The sequence below is a fragment of the Pectinophora gossypiella genome, chromosome 7, assembly GCF_024362695.1.
Source record: "Pectinophora gossypiella chromosome 7, ilPecGoss1.1, whole genome shotgun sequence".
Taxonomy (NCBI): domain Eukaryota; kingdom Metazoa; phylum Arthropoda; class Insecta; order Lepidoptera; family Gelechiidae; genus Pectinophora; species Pectinophora gossypiella.
In genome coordinates, this window is record NC_065410.1 from 15,649,995 (window position 1) to 15,670,717 (window position 20,723).

Genomic DNA, 20,723 nt, shown 5'->3' on the forward strand with positions numbered 1-20,723 from the left:
ATTCCGTCGGGTTATACGCCAACGTTCCTAATCGAAAAGCTTTGAAAGGGTCGTTTATTTTTTTGCGAAAATTCACGTGTGTTTTCCAAGTTTTTTTTCGGCGGTAATGCAATATTGAAAGTGACAGGTGTATGATTAGGGGTGTTTGCTTGAATCAGTACCATTTTTTTAACATAATTCTGATAATATTTCGATTTCCTTCCTTGCAACCTGATTACATATTTGTAATAGGTAACTACTAACTACTACTAGTTTCACGATAAGAAGAAGAAGGGTTTTACAAAGGTACTTTGTAATGGGTATGCTTAAATTCCTCGTATTGATATATGAATGAAGTACCTTTGGAATTTGGCATATAATTGTATGCTCGGTCGAGTACTTGCCATTGCCATATTGGTGCCCGAGACAGATATGTTACAAATAACTGTAGCCGCAGCATGGCACCCGCATGCGACACCACAAATAAGCCAATACAATTCGCGAATCGATAGTGATACAAAATCGCATGACTAATGGCTTATCTGTCGCGGATATCCGGGTATCATGCTATATGGCTTCTGGTTTATTGTTACATAAAATAACATTCACATTGGCCCCGATTCCTGCAGACACCTCCTAATTTTGCTTTCAGTTATACCTGTCATTTTCTTATCCGCCGAAAAGGAAAGGGACGGATGATTGACAGCTCTAAATTTTAGGAAGAATGAGTAAATGAATATATAACCCGGGCCAATCAAAAACCGTTTAACATGTGCTGTCAACTTAATTCTGTCGGATTATTAGGCAATGCAAATATTTTATACGGTTGTTTTAGATTTGTGCTTAAAATTGACGTGTGTTCCATAAATTTTATGCTTGGCGATTACCCGTCCCTTTCCTTTTCGGCGGATAAGAAAATGACAGATATAACTTAAAATAAAATTAGATGGATTACAGGAATTGGCACCATTGTGTTGTATGATATGTATTATTTGTTAATGAAAGGAGCTTCACTGTCTTCAAAGACTGACTAATTGTTATATTTTGATGACTGTTCGTTCTAATATGTTCGTTTCGTCTAGTTAAATTGCTTAGTTCTAACTGTATAATGCTTTTTTCTGTATTTAGAATGATAATATAGTCCTTTTCTTTGATGACTGCCATATTTTGCCCGATCTAGAATAATCTGGAAGTAATTTAAAATGTTTAGAAAATTGTAAGAAATTTTTGGTGTCTTAGAATTTGTAGTTAGGTAGAGCTTGTCTTCTAACAATTACGACGCTGTTAAACCAATTCTATTATATATTGCGTACACAATAGAATTTGTTCTCTTATCGCGTCGCGCGCTATATGCGTACACCGTGCTACAGCAACTGAACTTAACATTATCTATTTAAGTGCGAGTTTTACCTTACTATAAAGCCGTCGACTTGTAGTATTAGATAATTAACAGAAATTAGCTACTATCTATTTTCTGGCAAAATATGGCGGTCGTTGAAAATCAACCGCGTACTTATAATGAACGTTTGTGAAATGTTTCACAAAATATATGGAATTAAATGGTAACATTGGCTAAATTCATCCATGTCAGTGTTGCCATTTTTTACCTAAAACTGACTTATGCCGGTTGCAGGCCGCGAGCTGAGCTAAGTTCATAATCGAGCTAAGCGAAGTTTATAAATTAGTTTAGCTTAGCTTGCTTTGCTAACGTAATTTTCCATAGCGCTTGTTCGCATTTTGCACTTAACTGTGGATCTTCAATGGAGCGTCAGCTAGGCGAGCCAAGCTAAGCTAAGCTTATAATATTTAGCGTAGCTTGCGGTTTGCCACCTGCATAAATATTGTAATAAAACATGTTTATCACCGCAGATACGGGTATAATTTATGTATCTTTTGTTGTAAGTACTGTATAGGTATGGCTAGAAATTAATTTAGGAATAAATTGATGTTTTTTCAAATATTATAATCTGTAAAATGCAAGACTAACACTGTTGGAAAAGCAATTAAAAAAATATTGTTTTTGATAAATAAAACTTGTAGCATAGTTTTATAGATTAAATAAGGATTTTATCTATTGTTTAAAGTTTTAATATATTTAATAGGTTCTTCAGCATTATCTGTATATTAGGGGCAGAAACTGCTTTTTGTAACTTAGAATACTACTCTCACTGGAAGCTGATTGAAAAAACCTTTACAATTATTATTTTTCAAGATAGTTTCCTACACTTTGTTTTTGTTATAATTTTTTCACAACATTGGGGTTAAAAAGGCCACATTGAATTCATCTATAAAAACAATATTGCTATTTGACGTCTGCTCACATTGCGCGCTTAATTTTATATGCGCAAATGTGATACTGCAATATTGCTTTTTTAGATAAATCGCAACAATCTGGCCCTTTTAGACCGCCAGATCTTTATTATTCTAATATTTAGTATAAACGCATCACAAATGTTAACTTGCACCTTAGCTGGCATATTATTTTGCTTGTAAGTAATACTGTATTTTAGATTATACTTTTTCTTCGCATATTTTCGGCTGAATTTTATCAAGATTAAAACTTGCAGCGTGCTGCCTTCTGTGATCATTTTCGAAACATATTTTCCTTGTAAATATTGATGTATAATTATAGATGTTAAATATTATTTAAATGTTAATTATAGGTATAAATATTCCGCTACGTGGCATTAAAATAAATGTGGAGGAGAAAGGGGGAATGGATTTTGGTGAATTTTATTTTATTCACATATGTATACCTACCTACACCATTCGTAAGCGGCGTATGAAGAGTATGCGCGACGAAGGAAATCCCGTGGATTTCATAGCGTGTACCACTTTCTTTTTGGGTAGTTTTCTATGTCAAAGATAAAATATGAAATTCTGATTACTAAATGAAGCAGACCTAAAACTATCGGAAAAAAATACTTTTTTTCTATTTAACTTATTTATGAATTAATCAAGTAAACGTTATAATAAGTCTGGCATTTTATCACCTTTATCGTCAGTGTCGATGATTAGAAGAAATAACTGATTTGACTAGTTAAAAACTAGCCCATTCTTCACCATAAAACGCGAAACTTTGTAACAAAAAGCATAGATTTGTGGCAGTCTGGTAAAAATAATAAATCGCTTCACGGTAAGTTCGAAGAGTATGAATAGTTATCGCAGAAAGAGTCTCACCGATTGCAGCCTTCGGCAGGCAGGAATTTCATTACTTATTTCAGATTTATTGATTTATCAATGGACTAGGAGAAGGCGAGTGCCCCTGCCAAGACCATTATCAGTTTTTAAACGAAAAAGCAAAAATTTCTAAACGATAACCAGACTGTCATCATATGTCACCTGACTGTCAAGCTGCGGTCAAAATATTGCAACATGCTTGAGGAATTTTCCAAATAAAATCCGAAAACATGTCGAAACTACGTCAAATATTGAATTTATCATACTGCCGGTACTACAGCGTGCAGCAAGCAAAGAAGAAACTCCCAATAATATCGTGTAAGCGACCAGAGTTTAACCATTACGAGGGCCAAAGCTACAGTAAGTTTGAGGGCATAAAACTCGCTTCAAAAGGCTGGTTGCACGCTAAGTCCAAGAACGATTACTTCATAATTTATGGAAATGCCAATAAAAAGGCAGATAAGGAAGTTTACAAGAAAAGTTTTGAAGAAATTGGTGTTTGTAATGAGTTGATAGAGGTTATGTCTCATCAGGGGTACACTATGCCTACTGAGATTCAAACGAAGGCAATACCTTCAATTTTGAAAGGGAATAACACTGTGGTGACCGCTGAGACTGGTTGTGGGAAGACTTTGGCATATTTACTGCCGATTTTTCAGCATATTTTGGAATGGAAACCAAGTCTTGAGGAGGAATTCAACAGTCCTTTAGCTGTTGTTATTACGCCTAGCAGAGAATTAGGTAAGTAATTATTGATTTGAAAATAAGTTTCCAATAGTACTTTATAAGTTTAAATAAATTGTTTAAAAAATGAATTATGTACAATACATATTAAATTGCTTAGTACCCCATTGTTTGTATATGGTCATTTGTTAATTAATTTCTCTATTTATGTTCACAGCTGAACAAATAAGTGATGTAGCAGAAAATATAGCTCAGTATCTAAACTTAAATGTAACTACCCTGGTTGGTGGTCGAACGAAACGAAAAATGTTGAACCCTCCAATAGAATATTGCGACATGCTAGTAACAACACTCGGAGCTTACAGTAAACTGGTTACAACTGGTATATATAAGATTAACAATGTACATCATGTGGTACTGGACGAAGCAGACACATTGCTTGATGACAGTTTTATTGATAAGCTGTCTTTTTTGCTGAGGAAATTTGGAGTAAGTATAAATAGAAATAGAAATGTTTTATTGCAACCATATGTTCGTACAAATAGTGAAGATTATTCTGCATAAAAAATAGGGAAAATATAAGCAATGCATAATAGGCACTAAGAAATGTTGTATAAATAGTATATATATATATATATATATTATGTACAAAGCTATTTGTGATTAAGTAACCTGGCTGACTCTTAGACTTATCAATGAGATTCTGATGTAACCTAGCCTGCAAAATCTCTAATCTAGCCTGTGAGATCTCACTACTGGCCAAAGTCCTTCCCTTTATTTATTTTCCTTGACTTTTCTATTCTTTTTTGATGATATTTTTCCTATTTGATTTTAGGTCATATTTATGAAAAATGTTACAATAATGAAATATGTTCTCTATTTAATATTTACTGTAACTCTTCCAGATCCAAATTAAGGTTGAAATGCAGGTGCCACCGAAAGGCTGTCAGTTAACATTAGTTAGTGCCACAATGCCACACGAGTTGCCGGAGTCTGTTAGTTCGTTCGTAGCTCCCGATTCACTGAAGACTGTCACCACGAGTAACCTTCACAAGGTCATGCCCCATGTGCCTCAAAAGTAAGTTGAACTGTCTCTTACACTTTACATAATATAAACATAATCAGCCTATATATGGCCCACTGCTGGGCATGGCATAATGCCTCCCCTCTGTTAACCGGAGAGGGTATGGAGGAGGTATTTTTTACGGCTAATAATCGGGACCCAAAGATTAAAGTACTCCCTGAAGCATGGAACTGTCTTACTTTTTCACAATTAGGTTCAAGCCTGCAATGTCCTTACCAAACAAAGAACAGTTTCAAATAATGTTTTTGACTATGCTATGCCCGCTATTGGGAATCAAACCTGAACCTCCAGATATGGCTTTGTATCCTGTTTTCAAGGTTACAATATTACTTGATCATCTGTTGATCTTTCATCTAAAAAATCACCGATAAATCTATTACCAATAGAACTTATTCTTTCCCAGATTCATCCGACTCGGCAAAGCCCAGAAACCTTTAGAACTATTAAAGCTCGTCCAAGCTGATATGAACCAGAACCGACCAGTGATGATCTTCTCCAATAAGACAACCACCTGCGACTTCGTATCGATGTTTCTTAACGAAAATAACATTGAATGCATCAATATCAATGGACAAATGCCTGTGGACTTGAAAATGGGAAAATTCGACATGTACCGAAGTGGGAAAGTTAATGTTTTATCATGTACGGACATTGCGTCGCGAGGATTGGATACCATCAGGGTAAGTTATTTTTTTTTATTACATAACACAACATAGCAACACACCTGTATATACCCACTCGTCTGTCGCCTGTTGCCTTCTCCAACCTTTTGATAGATCTACCAATGTGTACCATAGACAGGACTATTGGCCTGTTACCTTGATCATTACAGACGGCGATACGGCTCACCACCTATCATGTTGGTCTAACAGAAAGCTCGGTGAGGTGTGGGTTCTTGGTTCATCTTTCTACGGATGTACCTCTGCCTACCCCAGTTAGGATACAATTGTGAACTTATATTAATATGTTGATAGGACTATCGAGTTTCGATCGGTAGTATATCAATCTTCTTATCGTGTGGGTTATGAGGTGGATTACCAACCTCATCAACCCTGGTGTCAGGGTTATTATTGAGCCGCCAAAGGCCCCTGACATGGCTCATGTAACGATTACATACTTACATCAGTAAATAGTAAATGGGACCAACGGCTTAACGTGCCTTCCGAAGCACCAATAATCTTACTGTCGGACAATCAGGTGATCAGTGCGTAATGTCCTGACCAAACTGGGGATCACAAAGGGATTTTTGTGTTATGTCCCCACCGGGATTCGATCTCGGGGCTTCCGGATCGTGAGACCAACGCTCAACCCCTGAACCACAGAGGCCGAGCAATGAGCCTATGGCTAAGCAACACAAATATCAACCAAACAAATTCTTCTTTCACAGACCCAGCACATAATAAACTACGATTTTCCCCTCTACACGGCTGATTACATCCACCGTTGTGGTCGCACAGGCCGCATAGGGTCCCCTGCCGACTGCAATGTCACCAATTTTGTCGCCTGGCCGCGAGAGATACAACTGGTACAGAGGATAGAGGCCGCTGTTCGCAAGCATGAACCACTACCATCAGTCAATGCCAATATTAGAAGGATGATTGAGGATAGAGTGTCGAAGATGGTCGGATAAATTATGAGTTATAAATAGTGTTTACAGCAATTACCAATAGAAATAAATGTCTATTACAAAATAATGGTGTCTTTTCCCTAAAATAAGTCATGCTGAATGTCCCGCCATTTTTTAACGACCATTTTGTATAATACCGCCATTTTGTGACGACGTCGACGCCATCTTGTGAAAAGTGACTTCGGCACCTTCTTATTACAAATCCTTGACATTTTAAGCTAGTTTAAAATCGACGTGTGAAATAAAAAGCATTGACATTTTTATAATTTATTTGCAATAGTATCTCACACAGTAGTCTAAATATAATTTGATTAGATTTTTACCGTTTAAGAGTCATTTTTATAAAATTTGAACACTTCTCTAGGACCACTCTTAAAACAAACACGAAATATAACCCACACATAATAGTATCATAGAGTTCAGGCGTGCCTTATCTTGGCTGGACTACCTTGGAGAATTAGTAGAATAAAAAGTTTAAAATACGGATGACGCCAAGAGAAGACACGCAATTTAAGATCACATTTTATATTTCTCATTCTCACTATATAATTTATAAGGGCGAATGAAAAGAGTATTGTATTATAAGGGTCAGCACACACCCATTCACAGCGTTCAACTCTGAAACAAAATCAGATTTTTATGTGTTATTTACTGACTTGTGTTGTTTCGGTATCAATCTTTACGTATGCGCTAACCCTAACTCTTTCATTAAATTTCTTCTCCAAACGGTTACAAACAGCTCACATTTTCTAAAAATAACGCGCCTTTTACAACACGTGGCATAGAAAAAAAAAATATCTATCACATAAATAGTTACTATCACATAAATATCTACATCTAGTTTAAATATTGCTTTTATTAGGTATCTCGGTTACATTATCTCCTATTAAGAGTACGTAGGTACGACATAGAATTTCAAGTAAGTAATACTTATCTTTGTAGCTATTAGTCGTTACCTGAATAAAATTATAGCTTTTATTAACGTTAGTAAGTAAATATATAAAAAAAGTAAAAATATCCGCAAGCTTTATTTCTAAACTACATAATCTTGAAAAATAAAATCTTTATTCTGATATCAGATATCTACTCTACTGTTCTACAAGTTTAATCTAAAATCTACTCTTTGGTGTTAAAATTCCTTTTCATCTTCTTATGTACAGTTCCTACATTAAATTATTACATTAAATGTAAATTAATACTTCTACAATACTTAGATTTCTTACACATTCAAAAATGACAAAATTTTGTATTTTACAATATTGTTGAGCCCTTATTCCACTCTAGGTGGGGTCGGCAAAACTTGTATTCCTCTTCCATTCATTTCTGTGAGTTGTCATCTCAGTACTCACACCTTTCACACACATATCCTTCTTTACACACACAATGCATCCACACTTTTTTGGGTCGTCTCCTTACCCTATATCCATCCTCATTCATACTCATAACCTTTCCTCGTTACATGCCCATACCACGCCAACCTGTTGCTCCTCAATTTCTCACAATATTGTTGAGCACAATAGTAAAATATTTATAATTGTTCAGACAATAATATAGTTTTTTTTTTATAATAAGGATTTGGCACTATTTCTTACACTAATGTTATTAGTAAAAAATAACTGGTGAAGCAAAAAGAAAGGCTATAATTGAATAAGTTTCAGAAGCACATTATTGCTATTGATATTGTGTATCTAACAATACTGGGTAGGTAATTGTTAATAGCATAGGGCGTTGAACTTTATAATTTTTAAGTCGGTAGGTACTGTTTTTCTTACAATATCAAAAATCCACGAAAAATCTGCAGCAGGTACAGTCAAAATATGTTTAGTACCTAAATATGTATAATATGCTCATAAGATCGGCTATTTGTTAGATGAGTAAGTATATATTTATATTTACACAAACATATTGCTTTAAATTAGTGCCTTGATGATGGTCCAGGTCTCGCGTCTTCTGTGGACTTCCATCTGCTTTCCAAAGATGCTTTCCCTTTGGGTTCCCTATCCGATACATTCTGGTGGCTAAACCTTCTTTGTTCTTCGAAGACTCTACCAGTTATACTGAAAACACTATCGGCACTTGTCTTCCTTCTATCCAAGGTGGTCAAACTTGCCCCCGTTGGGGATATCCTGTGAGGAAACCTTGGAGAACCCTTGATCTTCTCACAAGAGTTCTGATGTGATACCGACGTTTTATGCGTCGCCGGTAACACGAAGTTCACTTTCGTCTCCGGTTCTGCTACATACTTCTGGGCTACTGAAGATGTTCTTCGATCCATCTGGTAATTTGAACATGAAGGTTCATCATCCCTGTCATCTGTTATTCGGATAATCGGACCACTTCTTGCGAAGGATTCCCTTCGTAGCTTCAGTTCAGGGTTAGGCACGTGAAGTGTATTGCATGATAGGACCATGGAATGCTTCCGATTTCCTGGTACTAAGCCAGCTATCATACCTACGTGCATTTTCAACGCAGCAGCAATACTCTGACCGGTTGGGTCTGCTATGGACATAGTCGAGGCTTTTCTACTGGTTGGTCTGCTGGTGCCGAAGAAGCTCTTTATTCTTTTGAGTAGACCAGGATGGTCTTCTCTTTTGTTTAGACACAGATTGTATAGATCTATCGATGGTTGGGATTTCCTGTAGTTCAGTTTGGGTTGTGAGCTGAAGCTGATGGAGTTTCTTCCTCGGAAGGCATCAGTGGATGGCCAGCTGGCGCGTGGTATGACGGGAGGTAAGACTGAGAGGAGCAACATTGGAAGTCCACCAGTGATGCTCGGTGTTCTTCTATCAGGATCTCTCTTGCTGCCTTCTTCTTCCACTGTGTTCAGTTCGGTCTGGAACAAAGGAATAAAAGTAATTTATTTAAAAAAACCGGACCGACTATGGAAAGTCAAACCATCACCTATGTAGATGGGGCTTAAAGGAGTCACCATACTGTGAATGTGGTCACCCGGACCAAACCATATCTCACATAGTGAACGAGTGCCCTCTGCACCGGTTCCCAGGTGGTATAGCCGAGCTGCATTGTGTGACGGATGCAGCAGAGACTTGGTTAAGGGAGCTTAAGCTGGATATTTGATCCAAGCAGGATATTTGTCTGCCATACGCAATAATAATAATTTAAAAAAACGCCTAAGCAATGAAAGTACTTCGAATTTCTGACTTTTGGTTTCAAATCTTAACTCTATAACCTGAAGAGTATGACGCATCCTGCTTCACACTGCAGCCTAAGGCCTTAAACTCATCGCCACATTTAGCGTCCTTCGACCCCTAGGTTACACCTGTGGTGGGAGCCATTTAACTTATAAAATAGATTATTACACAAAAAAGTTCCAAAAAAAAATTTAAGCCGATGTTCAGAAATGGAGTCGAGCACCCCCAGGGGTAATCCCATTTAATACTTCATTCAAAATTTTATACAATGATGACAGTGTTTAGGACCTCTAACAACGTTAGAAAGTAGCAGCTACATTGTATGAGAATGTCAAATTTTCCTTCAAATCTGTCTGTCTTGCAATCTTTGAGGGCTAATTACTTAGTTTTTTGCCCGTATTAAGGGTACTTTTTTTGAATGTTTCTAAAAGCCTATTAAATGGAGCAGTTTTTAGAAATACTTTCAAGGTCCATGATAATCTCATGTGTTTATTATTCTTCGGCGAAGTTTTAACAACTGTAACAATTTTGGTCGAATTCTCACTTTGACTCCGATAACTTTTTTTTATCTTTGATTTCACTTTGATTTATCTTTGATTGAGCGGTACACAGACTTAGGCATAGTTGTGAAGTAAAATAAAATAATTATTAAGAAAGGGATAGCGACAAAATGATTACTTCTGAAGTAAGGTAGAAAATCTAGAAAAAGGTACAAAATGGGTCATATCTCCTAAACCGTAAATAATTGCTGAACATACATGGGGGGTGTTTCTGGTAGCTAATGAGCCCCTCTTTCTAATTTATCATTTTGAACCTGAACTTCTGGGCCACCCTGTATAGTTTATGCTTAGAGGAGCTATATAGTCTATGGCTGTAGGCTATAGTCTATGCTTAAATGCGGCACTGCTTAGACTAGTCATTGACTCTATTGGAATTCTTCAACTAGTTATTCTCCAGATGATCGAAATGGGACGTAGGTATATAGTTGTAATATGCACACTACTTACTCGTCTATGAAGTGCAATAGAAGCATTGGAGCTGCTAGTAGACAACGGTTCAGCCAACAGCTTCTCCAGTCTTCCAATCTCCTTGTCCAAAGCGGCCACCTCCCTTTTATAAACCTTGTTCTGTATCTCTATCCTAAAGTGCAGTTCTTGAGTGTCGTCTGTCACGAATCTTCTTGTCTTGCATTCTAGTTTTAGGCCCATGCTTTGTATTACGGGGTCATCTTCAGCTGTGGACAGAACAAGTTGAAGTTATAAAATTGGAAATAAAGAATGAACAATGTTATAGCCACGCTGGGCCAAGAGGTTTTTAAAGGCCGCTCATCAACTCGAATTATTAACTTGTTGACGAAGTTCGGCGAGAATAGCTATAATTTGATCATCTCCATAATACTACGTCATCATCAGCCCATTAACGTCCCCACTGCTGGGGCACGGGCCTTCCCTATGCATGGGTAGGGAGATCGGGCCTTAAACCATCACGCGGGCCCAGTGCGGATTGATGGTTATTAACGACTGCTAATGCAGCCGGGACCAACGGCTTAACGTGCCTTCCGAAGCACGGAGGAGTTCGAGATGAAAACTTTTTTTTTGTGGTCACCCATCCAATGACCGGCCTTTGCGAAAGTTGCTTTACCTACTTCAACAATCGCAGACCGAGCGCGTTAACCGCTGCGCCACCGAGCTCCTCAATACTACGTAGGTATAGAACGGTAACTCTCCGTCCCACACCGATTCGTATCGGACGCTGATCCACTCCCTCGAGGTCTTACTTTAGTCATACATACATAAAATCACGCTTATTTCCCACCGGGGTGAGACAGAGACTATGGGATCCTTACATACTTCTTTTGCTTCTTCCACATTCATCAATCCTTTCATACAGTCACGCCGGTTCAGAGTAAATCTTACTGAATCTTTTCTAAGGTAATAAGTGCGACATTTTGCCACGTTTTTTTATGACTTCACTGTTGCTTTTTCATATAAATTCTGTAGTCATTTCGAGTTTTGACGTTTAGTAAAAACTAACTGATTTGACTAGTTGGAAAGTACTTTATATTATGTACTTTGGTGAATATCAAAATGTGCCAAGTTTGGTGGCGAACTTTCATATAATTTTTTCGTGAAAAATTGGGTTCCGACATGAAAAAGGATCCAAAAGGATCCTGGGTTCCGACATGAAAAAGAATCCAAGATGATCCGAAAGGATGTCAGAGCGCAATTTTTCACGAAAAAATAATATGAAAGTTCGCCACCAAACTTGACATTTTGATATTCACCCACTTACTAGTAGTATGTTTGCACTTACTTTTACTCCTAATAGCAATAATTTTAGGCAGGAACAGTAGGCATAGCGTCGATGTTGTGGTAATCAATATTAGACTGGTAATGGTGATATATGCGAGGGTAGCTCTTTCAGATATAATGGTTCCAATAACCACAACACTCGTGCTGGTTATGACGACGGAATAGACGCTGATGCCGATGTATTTGGAGTCGTTCAGGGCTGAGATCTTGACGTTTCTGGTCTCCCAAGCCATGTAGACGCCAACGATGAGAAGCAGGCCTTTGTAAGCGTAGAGGGCGCATAACCAGCCTGTCGTGTTCTGGGATTTGCACACTTCTATCTGGAAGAAAGAAAAGATAATATTTATTTACGGATTATGGTAACAAGATTGCTTCTTCTATCGTGTGGGTTATGAGGTGGATTACCAACCTCAACAACCCTGGTGTCAGGGTTATTATTAAGCTGCCAAAGGCCCCTGGCATGACTCATGTAAAGACTACATACTTACATCAGTTAGTAGTTACCAGGACCAATGGCTTAAGGTGCCTTTCGAAGAACTGATCATCTTACTTTTGGACAATCAGGTGTTCAGCCTGTAATGTCCTAACAAAACAAGGAATACAAAATGATTTTTGTGATTTGTCTCCACCGGTATTCGAACCCGGGACCTACTCAACTACTGGACCACGAAGACTGTGTGTTAAGTTACTATGACTGGCATTATAAACGGTTTAATACACAAGAGGCAAATTCGCAGGCTGCTTTGGAGGGCATGTCAAGGAGTGTTGACTCCGCTACTATTTGCTTAAGTACCTACAGTCATGAGCAGTATAATGTACCCACTTTTGGACTCTGTCGCACTAACATATTTGACATTTAGTGAGCCCTACAGTTCAATTTGTCAAAAAAGGGAATGTGACATGGTACCAAAGTGTATACATATTAATGCTCGTGACCGTACAAAGTCATTTCATTAGATAAGTAAGCATGGATCATCTTACTTTTAGTTTAGTTAGTGTGGGTAGAGTTAGAAGCTTGGCTATACATGAGATCCGGGGGGATCGAAGCAATGTTGCAATTTGACATTCACGCATATAAAAGTAGGTGTGCAATGCAAACAAATGTCAAATAGCAATATTGCTTTCTTAGATGAATTGCTTCGATGTGGCCATTTTAATCTCCCTGATAACTTTTTGAGATTGCGAGACTTGGCATAGCTGACGAGGAGTGGGGCCTGACATTGTGTTATTGTTTAGCACAAAGATAAGTTTTGTAATGAACTTCACTGAATTTAATTAATTAATTTTGTGGAATGAAATAAAACCACCATTATAGTTATATGAGAAGCTCGGTGGCGCAGCGGTAAACGCGTTCGATCTGCGATTGTTGTTAAGCAACTTTGGCAAAGGCTGGTCTTAGGATGGGTGACTACAAAAACAAAAGAAGTTTTCATCCCGAGCTCCTCCGTGCTTCGGAAGGCACGTTAAGCCGTTGGTCCCGGCTGCATTAGCAGTCGTTAATAACCATCAATCTGCACTGGGCCCGCGTGGTGGTTTAAGGCCCGATCTCCCTATCCATCCATAGGGAAGGCCCGTGCCCCAGCAGTGGGGACGTTAATGGGCTGATGATGATATATAGTTATATAGTTGAACAGGAAGTCGTTTATTTTTTTATATCCCTACCACAGGAGGTTTGGAGTTTGAATACATGTTTGGGTTGAACGGTTATTACCTGTGGCTGGTAGACGACGCTACGGTCAGTAGCGCTGATTTCAATGGTGAGGTTCTTGAGGTGCCGCTCCATGGGGTCCAGCATGGCCCAGAGGGTCACGATCATGCCGTCGATGACCAGCAGGGCGCACACCAGCGCGATGAGCGGCGTGTCTTGCAGCAGCTTGGTTTTGCAGACTCCGCTGCGGTTGCTGGGGATGATAGAGTAAAGCACATAATAACGGGTTCTTACCGCGTTTAAATGGGGATATGAGACTCCCGATAGTTCGTCACTGTTGCAAGTGCCATGATCACGAGACGACTGATGAGATTGGAGTGGAGTAGGTAGATCCATATTTTTTTTTATGTGCTTTAATTATGATAATAACCGCGTAAACTTAAAACGATGATAGAGTAGTTAAGTCTCTTTTTTACAAAAATTATATAGTTACCTATGTTTAAAAAAATATATATAGTAATAAAATATATCTTTATAGTAATATATCTTTTAAATTCAAATAGAGCACCTGCTCTATTTGAATTTAAAAGAGGCAAAATATAGGCTATGGTAGAGTACTTGCCTGAAAGAATAGAAAGAGCAATAAGGCTGTCAATTTGTACTCTATTCGATCCGATAGAATGAAGAATATTACTACGGATAGAATGGTAACTCTCCGCTTCGCACCAATTGGGTCGTGTACTAGTTTCAAGATAAATTATGAATTTCTGATTACCTAATAAAGAGAGCTAAAACTAACGAAAAACATTTTATTTTTACTATTTAACTTATTTATAAATTTTAATCAAGAAAAACATAGGTACTTAATAAAAAGTTCGACATTTTGTCACGGTTTTATATACGTATGTACTTAAGTGTGCTTTTTCAAATTCCGTGTTTTGACGTTTAGTTAAAAGGAACTGATTTGACTAGTTGGAAACTAGCCTATTTGTATAAGGCTCAGACTTCACAGATACGATGACTAACATTAAAGTGACAGTGTAGTGAAGTGTTCAGTGACGCGTAAAGTGCGATGTAAAGTGAAGTGACTGTGTCCGATTTGAACCGCGTAGCTCTAAAATTCAAAAATATCTTTATTCAGTAGGTAACATAGTTACACTTTGTATCGTCAGTTTTTACATAACGAACGTCTCATCCGCCTAAAACTACTGCAGCTTCTCACAACCTGTATAGCCGGGGAAAAGAAGCTGCAAGAAAAACTCTGTGCAAGTGATGTATCGTGTGTGTTGTGAATACATTCATTTTCCTTAGTCTGCGTGATTCCGTAACAATGTAACAGAACAGGAAAACAAATTGCTAGTGTCAACTGTAATTAGTGCGCTCGCACCGTCTTACCTTATAAATATTCGATGAACACGATATGTCTTCGCAAACATGGATCCAAACGCTAGAGAGAATCCAGCTGACAGGATGTACACTCTACCCTGTAAGTATACATGATTGAAAATTACAAATAAGTACAAAACTCTGTCACTGCGGTCCTGTGGTTCATCGGCTTGCTTCTCAAACCCCGTTACCGGACTGTCTTGCACCAATGAGTTATTAATTTATCTTAAGTGCAATTTTCACTAACACAGTTGGCTCGACCATTCGGCGATACGGCTCACCACATATGACGTTGGTCTAACAGAAAACTCGGTGAGGTGTGAGTACTTAGTTTATCTTGCGGTGGATGTCCCTCTGACTACCCTAATTAGGACAAAGTCGTGATATTATGTGAGTAAAAACCAGGATTGCTATTATTACTGCTATTACATAGGACTTGAGCTGGCGAAGTTTTTTTTTAAACCTATTTAAACGCAATAACAGGTACGATGTGTATTATATTAAGGGCTTATCCTATAATAGCATTGGCTGAGTCTATTGGTCAAAACCCTTGATACAATTTGGATGTGCTGATGAGGAAATCGGAAGTCACAAGAACATTGGATCTCCAGGAGGTCACGGAGCTTCCTCCCAAAAAGACGCTGGATCTAATCGAACGGATTGGTCTAGAAGGAGTTTCAAATGTAGGGATTTGGTCACAATAGATTTCGCTAGGTCGCAGTGGCCATTTGGGCTGCATCAGTTCGAGGCCTCATAAATTCAAATATTAATAATTAATAAGTAAACGACGTAACACCATCATCTCTAAATTTTTACAGCTCTTAAGGGTCTAATAAATAATAACTAATAACGGACGGAAGGGGCAAGTCACATGGACTGTAACCTGGTACCTGACAGAGGGCAGCAGTAACTGTCAGTACTATTCAGAGGCGGAGGACAGGAGTCCTAGTATGGCTTTGTAATAGACTACTCTGGGCGCCATTCCACTTGCGTCAGACAGAGTACTGCGGGGAGGAAAGCAAGAGGGAAACCACTGCCCTATTTTTCCCTAAAAAGTAGCATGGAAAATGCTGCACCGACAAGAGCGTGGCTCTTAAATTGATGATGATGATGAAATAATAACTAACAGTGCACATAGCTGAGAAAGGCACGTAGGACGGCAGCGTGGCGTTGTCCACCCCCAACAGAGCGACTGCCGTGTAGACGAGCACGCAGCCGATGAGGGTCATGTTGTTGAGACGGGGAGACGACAGCTTTATTGACCTGTGGACGTGCAACAACACATTTTTTATTATTATAATACACTAGATTTTGCTCGCGACTTCGTCCGCGTAGAAGGATTTTCCAACTAATTCCCGTTCCCGTGGGAATTTCGGGAATTCCTTTCTTAGTGCACCTCTACGGTATCTAAGCAACGTCCCTTCCAGATTTCAAGTGCCTACATTTAGCCGTCTAGGCTGTGCGTCGATATGTCAGTTAGTCAGTTAATTCTCCTTTTATATATTTAGATTTTTTGACGTGACTTATTGTAGATTTGCCGCAGATGGAATTAACTACTTGGCCGGACAAATGGGGAGCGCTGAGGCCTTTCACCCGCTACAAAATTTAAGACAACAGCCCTGAGGGTGCCCAGTTGGGCTCGAAGCTTGACTCAGGGCGTCATCTGAGTCAAAGAATATTTGAAAGAATCGCATAAAGCGGGTCGATAGCGATAAGCGCTGAATAAGGGAAATCGTCGACTTCGCCGGCGGGGTCGGTATCGGGATTCTGAGATGTTTGGTGTCTATGTCTCTATGGCTATGTCTCTCTATGGCTAGAACAATAACACAACATACTATCATTATCAACTTAAAAGTCCAGTTATAAGGCCGAGAAACGACCATCATGCGTAACGTGATAAAATTATCGATCGATTTAATAAATTTTGTCGAAATCGATATTTTTTTTCCTTAACATGCGCGGCACGTGATATATTGTTCGTTTTTGATAGATCGACATGACTTATTTGGGTTCACATATTACTTAGCACCAATCGACAAAACGACATAATTAAGTATATCATGCTTGCCTGCCTGCATGCAGGCCGAACACATCACAACATTGTTATTTAAATTATTTTACCACCTTTTTTGTATTCTATGTGTTCTCGCAAATAAATTGATTTGATTCGATTTGATTTTTTATCGTCAGAATCGATAAAACGACCGTGACAATATCTTATCACCATGCGCATGTTCGCCCTTCTGATCAATATCGAAGACCAATTAATCTTCTATCGTGTGGGTTGTGAAGTGGATTACCAACCTCATCAACCCTGGTGTCAGGGTTATTATTGAGCCGCCAAAGGCCCCTGAGATGGCACATGTAACTGCAACTTTCTTCAGTTACGACTACTTAAATCAGTAGGTAAGCAGTAGCCGGGATCAACGGCTTAACGTGCTTCCGTGCACGGATCATCTTTCGGACAATCAGTTGATAAACGTGCAGTTTCCTAACCAAACTAGGGATCATAAAGTGACTTTTGTGATATGTCCCCGCCGAAATTTGTACTCGAGGCCTTCGAATAGTAAGACCAATGCGATAACAAACTATAAACAAGTCTTTTGGAGAAGATTTTCCTTTCGACTCCTCACCTTCGCTTGCTGTAATGCAGGTTGAACATCAAGAAGGCTACGGCGAGGGCGACGCCGGCCGCGGCTAGTGCAGCGACTGCCAGCCGCGCCGGCGCCCACACCGAGTCCACACGCAGCACCAGCACCCGCCGGGCCGCTGGGATCCCACCAGCCCACTGTGGTCGGGAGCATTCTTCGCAGGACACTTCGCGCCCGTGCGTGTAAAGCGCCACTGTTTTTGGACGGCCACCTGTTGCAAAATGGTTACTTTCAGCCTAGCTGGCTAAGCTACTGTCGACAGACTCATTACGCACGGGTTTTAGCCTAGATGGAAGTGATTACGAAAAGCGATACTGCCAGTGATATAAATATATATGGGATTGAATTTATGTCACTTTATGTCAATTCCGTATATTTTCATCATAAAAATATTTCATATGGGACCATGACCATGACCATGGGATAAGAAAACCAGCGGGCCTAGCACCGTAAGCACGCGACTCTTTCTCGCCGCGACAGAGATCGTCTGTCTCTTTCTGTGCAGTACTGTGAGAGAGTGACGGGTGACGTATGTCGAGGCGAGAAAGAGTCGCGCGCTTACGGTGCTAAGCCCGCTGGTATGCTCAAAAGTGACAGCTAACATTTCCGGGTTAGCCCAGCTGACGTAATTCCACCCTGCATTGCCATTTAGAATAGAATAGAATAGAATTTTTATGATGAAAACTTCTTTACTTCTTTCACCCTAAGGTTGCCTGGCAGAAATTGCTATTTAGCAATAAGGCCGCCTATTGTACTTAAGTTTTTATTCGTATGTTTATGTCCTTTGTATATGTCGTTGTGCAATAAAGTATTATTGATTGATTGATGAAAATATACGGAATTGACATAAAGTCAAACCCATATATATTTATATCACTGGCAGTATCGTAAAAAATAAATTACTTACCCACGAACAATGTTTTTATATTTATTTTGCAAGGAAAGGAGAATGGGCGAATCTGGTCCAAGAACTTCCACTGATGAGACTTATATGTAATGAAAGCTTATGCTTTCTCTATGAATCTGGCAAAGTTCTATCAGATTCTGTCCCGGGGTTCTTTTTTTACGGCCATGTTTGTCCTGGCTAAAAATGTGATAATATACAGTGGGAGCTAAAATCGACTCAAGATTTCTTGCTGGATAACTAAGTCTACATAAATAATTATGTATCATATTGTATATCATTTTAAAGAGGATCTTTTCCAGAATCCGAAACATAAAAAAAAAAACAAAAAAAGTCTTTATGTAAGCGAATTATAGTCAATTTGCATCTGCAGCGCCATTGTTTCTCGGTAGCTAAGTTCAAGTTTCATGCCTTTTACCTCTTCCAAAAGTATCTTACCGATTTTTTTTATATTTCTTCCGGAATTTGATCTGAGTGATAATAACAAGAAAAATAAATAGACACCTCTCCGATAGAGACCGCCTAAGCTATTGCATATTGCAAGAAATCGTCATCATTAGCAAGTCATTACGGTATTGCATATTATAAGCTTATCAGCAACTTGGAACTTGGTCCAAGAACCTCCACTGGTGAGACTTGCATGACATGTAATGATAGCTTATACTTGTCCTATGATTCTAGCAAAGTTCTATCAAACTCTGTCCTAGGGTTTTTTTACGGCCATGTTTGTCCTGAGTGTACAGTAGTGGACTACAAAATCACCTCAGGATTTGTTGTCGAAAAACTATTTAACTAAGTCTATATACATAATTATTATGTATCATAATGTATATCAATTTTAAAGGGGAAGGTTATCAGAATCAGAAACACAAATAAAAAAAATGCATTATGTAAACGACTTTTAGCCAACTCACGTCCGTAGCACCATTTTTCTCAGCAGCTACGTACGAGTTTCGCGCCTTCCAACCTTTCCAAAGGAGCCCAATCATTTTTTCCTTCTTCTGATATTGCATTCTTAACCTGACAAGTGACAACAAAGAAAAAAAAATAAAAAAAAATAAGAAGAAATAAAATAGATACCATTCCGATAGAGGCCGCGTAAGCTATGGACCTATTGCAAGATAACGTACTCAAAGGCTAGTCATTATAATCCAACAGACGTAACATGATTAGAATGCGGGAGGACGCAAATGTAGTATGTTTTCTTTCACCACAATCTTGTTTTATTAATCCAGGCTTATATCTTGTCTTATAAACAATGCCGAATGGTACAACAAACGTATCGTAAACGTAAGGTTGCCTGGTAGTAATTGCTACCTTGGCAATAAAGCCGCCTTTTGCACCAGTTATTGCCTGAACTTGTTTATTAAATGTGTTTCTTTTGTATACAATAGAGTCATTATATTGCATCTTGATTAGAATGACTTATTTCTTGTTTCTCTCGTACTAAGCTGTATACTGTTAGTGTTAAAGAGACACATATTTCGTCTCTTTCGCATAAGGCGATGTACTACATTTCCGTCCCGCCGCATTCTAATCATGTTACGTCTGTTGGATTATAATGACTAGCCTTTGAGTACGTTATCTTGCAATAGGTCCATAGCTTACGCGGCCTCTATCGGAATGGTATCTATTTTATTTCTTCTTATTTTTTTATTTTTTTTTCTTTGTTGTCACTTGTCAGGTTAAGAATGCAATATCAGAAGAAGGAAAAAATGATTGGTCTCCTTTGGAAAGGTTGGAAGGCGCGAAACTCGTACGTAGCTGCTGAGAAAAATGGTGCTACGGACGTGAGTTGGCTAAAAGTCGTTTACATAATGCATTTTTTTTATTTGTGTTTCTGATTCTGATAACCTTCCCCTTTAAAATTGATATACATTATGATATATGGGTCGTTCTTCTTTTTTATCGACAATAAAAAGACATTTTCTCGATTTATCGGATTTAACATCTTTAAAATTATAACGGCAATAAATATTTTAAAACATCATATAAAGATGTGTCTGTAGAGGACTATTTAGTGGTTCTCTTTATCTTGGTAACATAACTTTTCTTTGCAGGCGCATTCCAAAAAATATTGTGACAGAGTGGCCCTTTTCATCGGAGACAGCATTTC

At 38.5% G+C, this 20,723-nt stretch overlaps 2 protein-coding genes across 2 annotated transcripts in view; one reads left to right on the forward strand and one right to left on the reverse strand.

The window, feature by feature from the left end:
- The first annotated feature begins 3,326 nt into the window (after positions 1–3,326).
- On the forward strand, positions 3,327–6,621 carry LOC126368426 (probable ATP-dependent RNA helicase DDX28). The gene is made up of 5 exons (XM_050012422.1): positions 3,327–3,900; positions 4,061–4,332; positions 4,749–4,921; positions 5,331–5,607; positions 6,315–6,621. The coding sequence occupies exons 1-5, from the start codon at positions 3,390–3,392 to the stop codon at positions 6,555–6,557; spliced, it is 1,476 nt and encodes a 491-aa protein (XP_049868379.1). The 5' UTR covers positions 3,327–3,389; the 3' UTR covers positions 6,558–6,621.
- Positions 6,622–8,312: 1,691 nt separating this feature from the next.
- LOC126368325 (gamma-aminobutyric acid type B receptor subunit 2) overlaps positions 8,313–20,723 on the reverse strand; it is a 102,825-nt gene continuing 90,414 nt past the window's right edge. The window contains exons 10-16 of the mRNA XM_050012235.1: positions 17,686–17,914; positions 16,180–16,315; positions 15,062–15,150; positions 13,730–13,919; positions 12,020–12,338; positions 10,714–10,940; positions 8,313–9,387 (exon numbers count right to left, since the gene is read on the reverse strand). Of these exons, the coding sequence (XP_049868192.1) occupies positions 8,470–9,387; positions 10,714–10,940; positions 12,020–12,338; positions 13,730–13,919; positions 15,062–15,150; positions 16,180–16,315; positions 17,686–17,914 (2,108 nt within the window). The 3' untranslated portion in view covers positions 8,313–8,469. The remainder of the gene's footprint in view (positions 9,388–10,713; positions 10,941–12,019; positions 12,339–13,729; positions 13,920–15,061; positions 15,151–16,179; positions 16,316–17,685; positions 17,915–20,723) is intronic.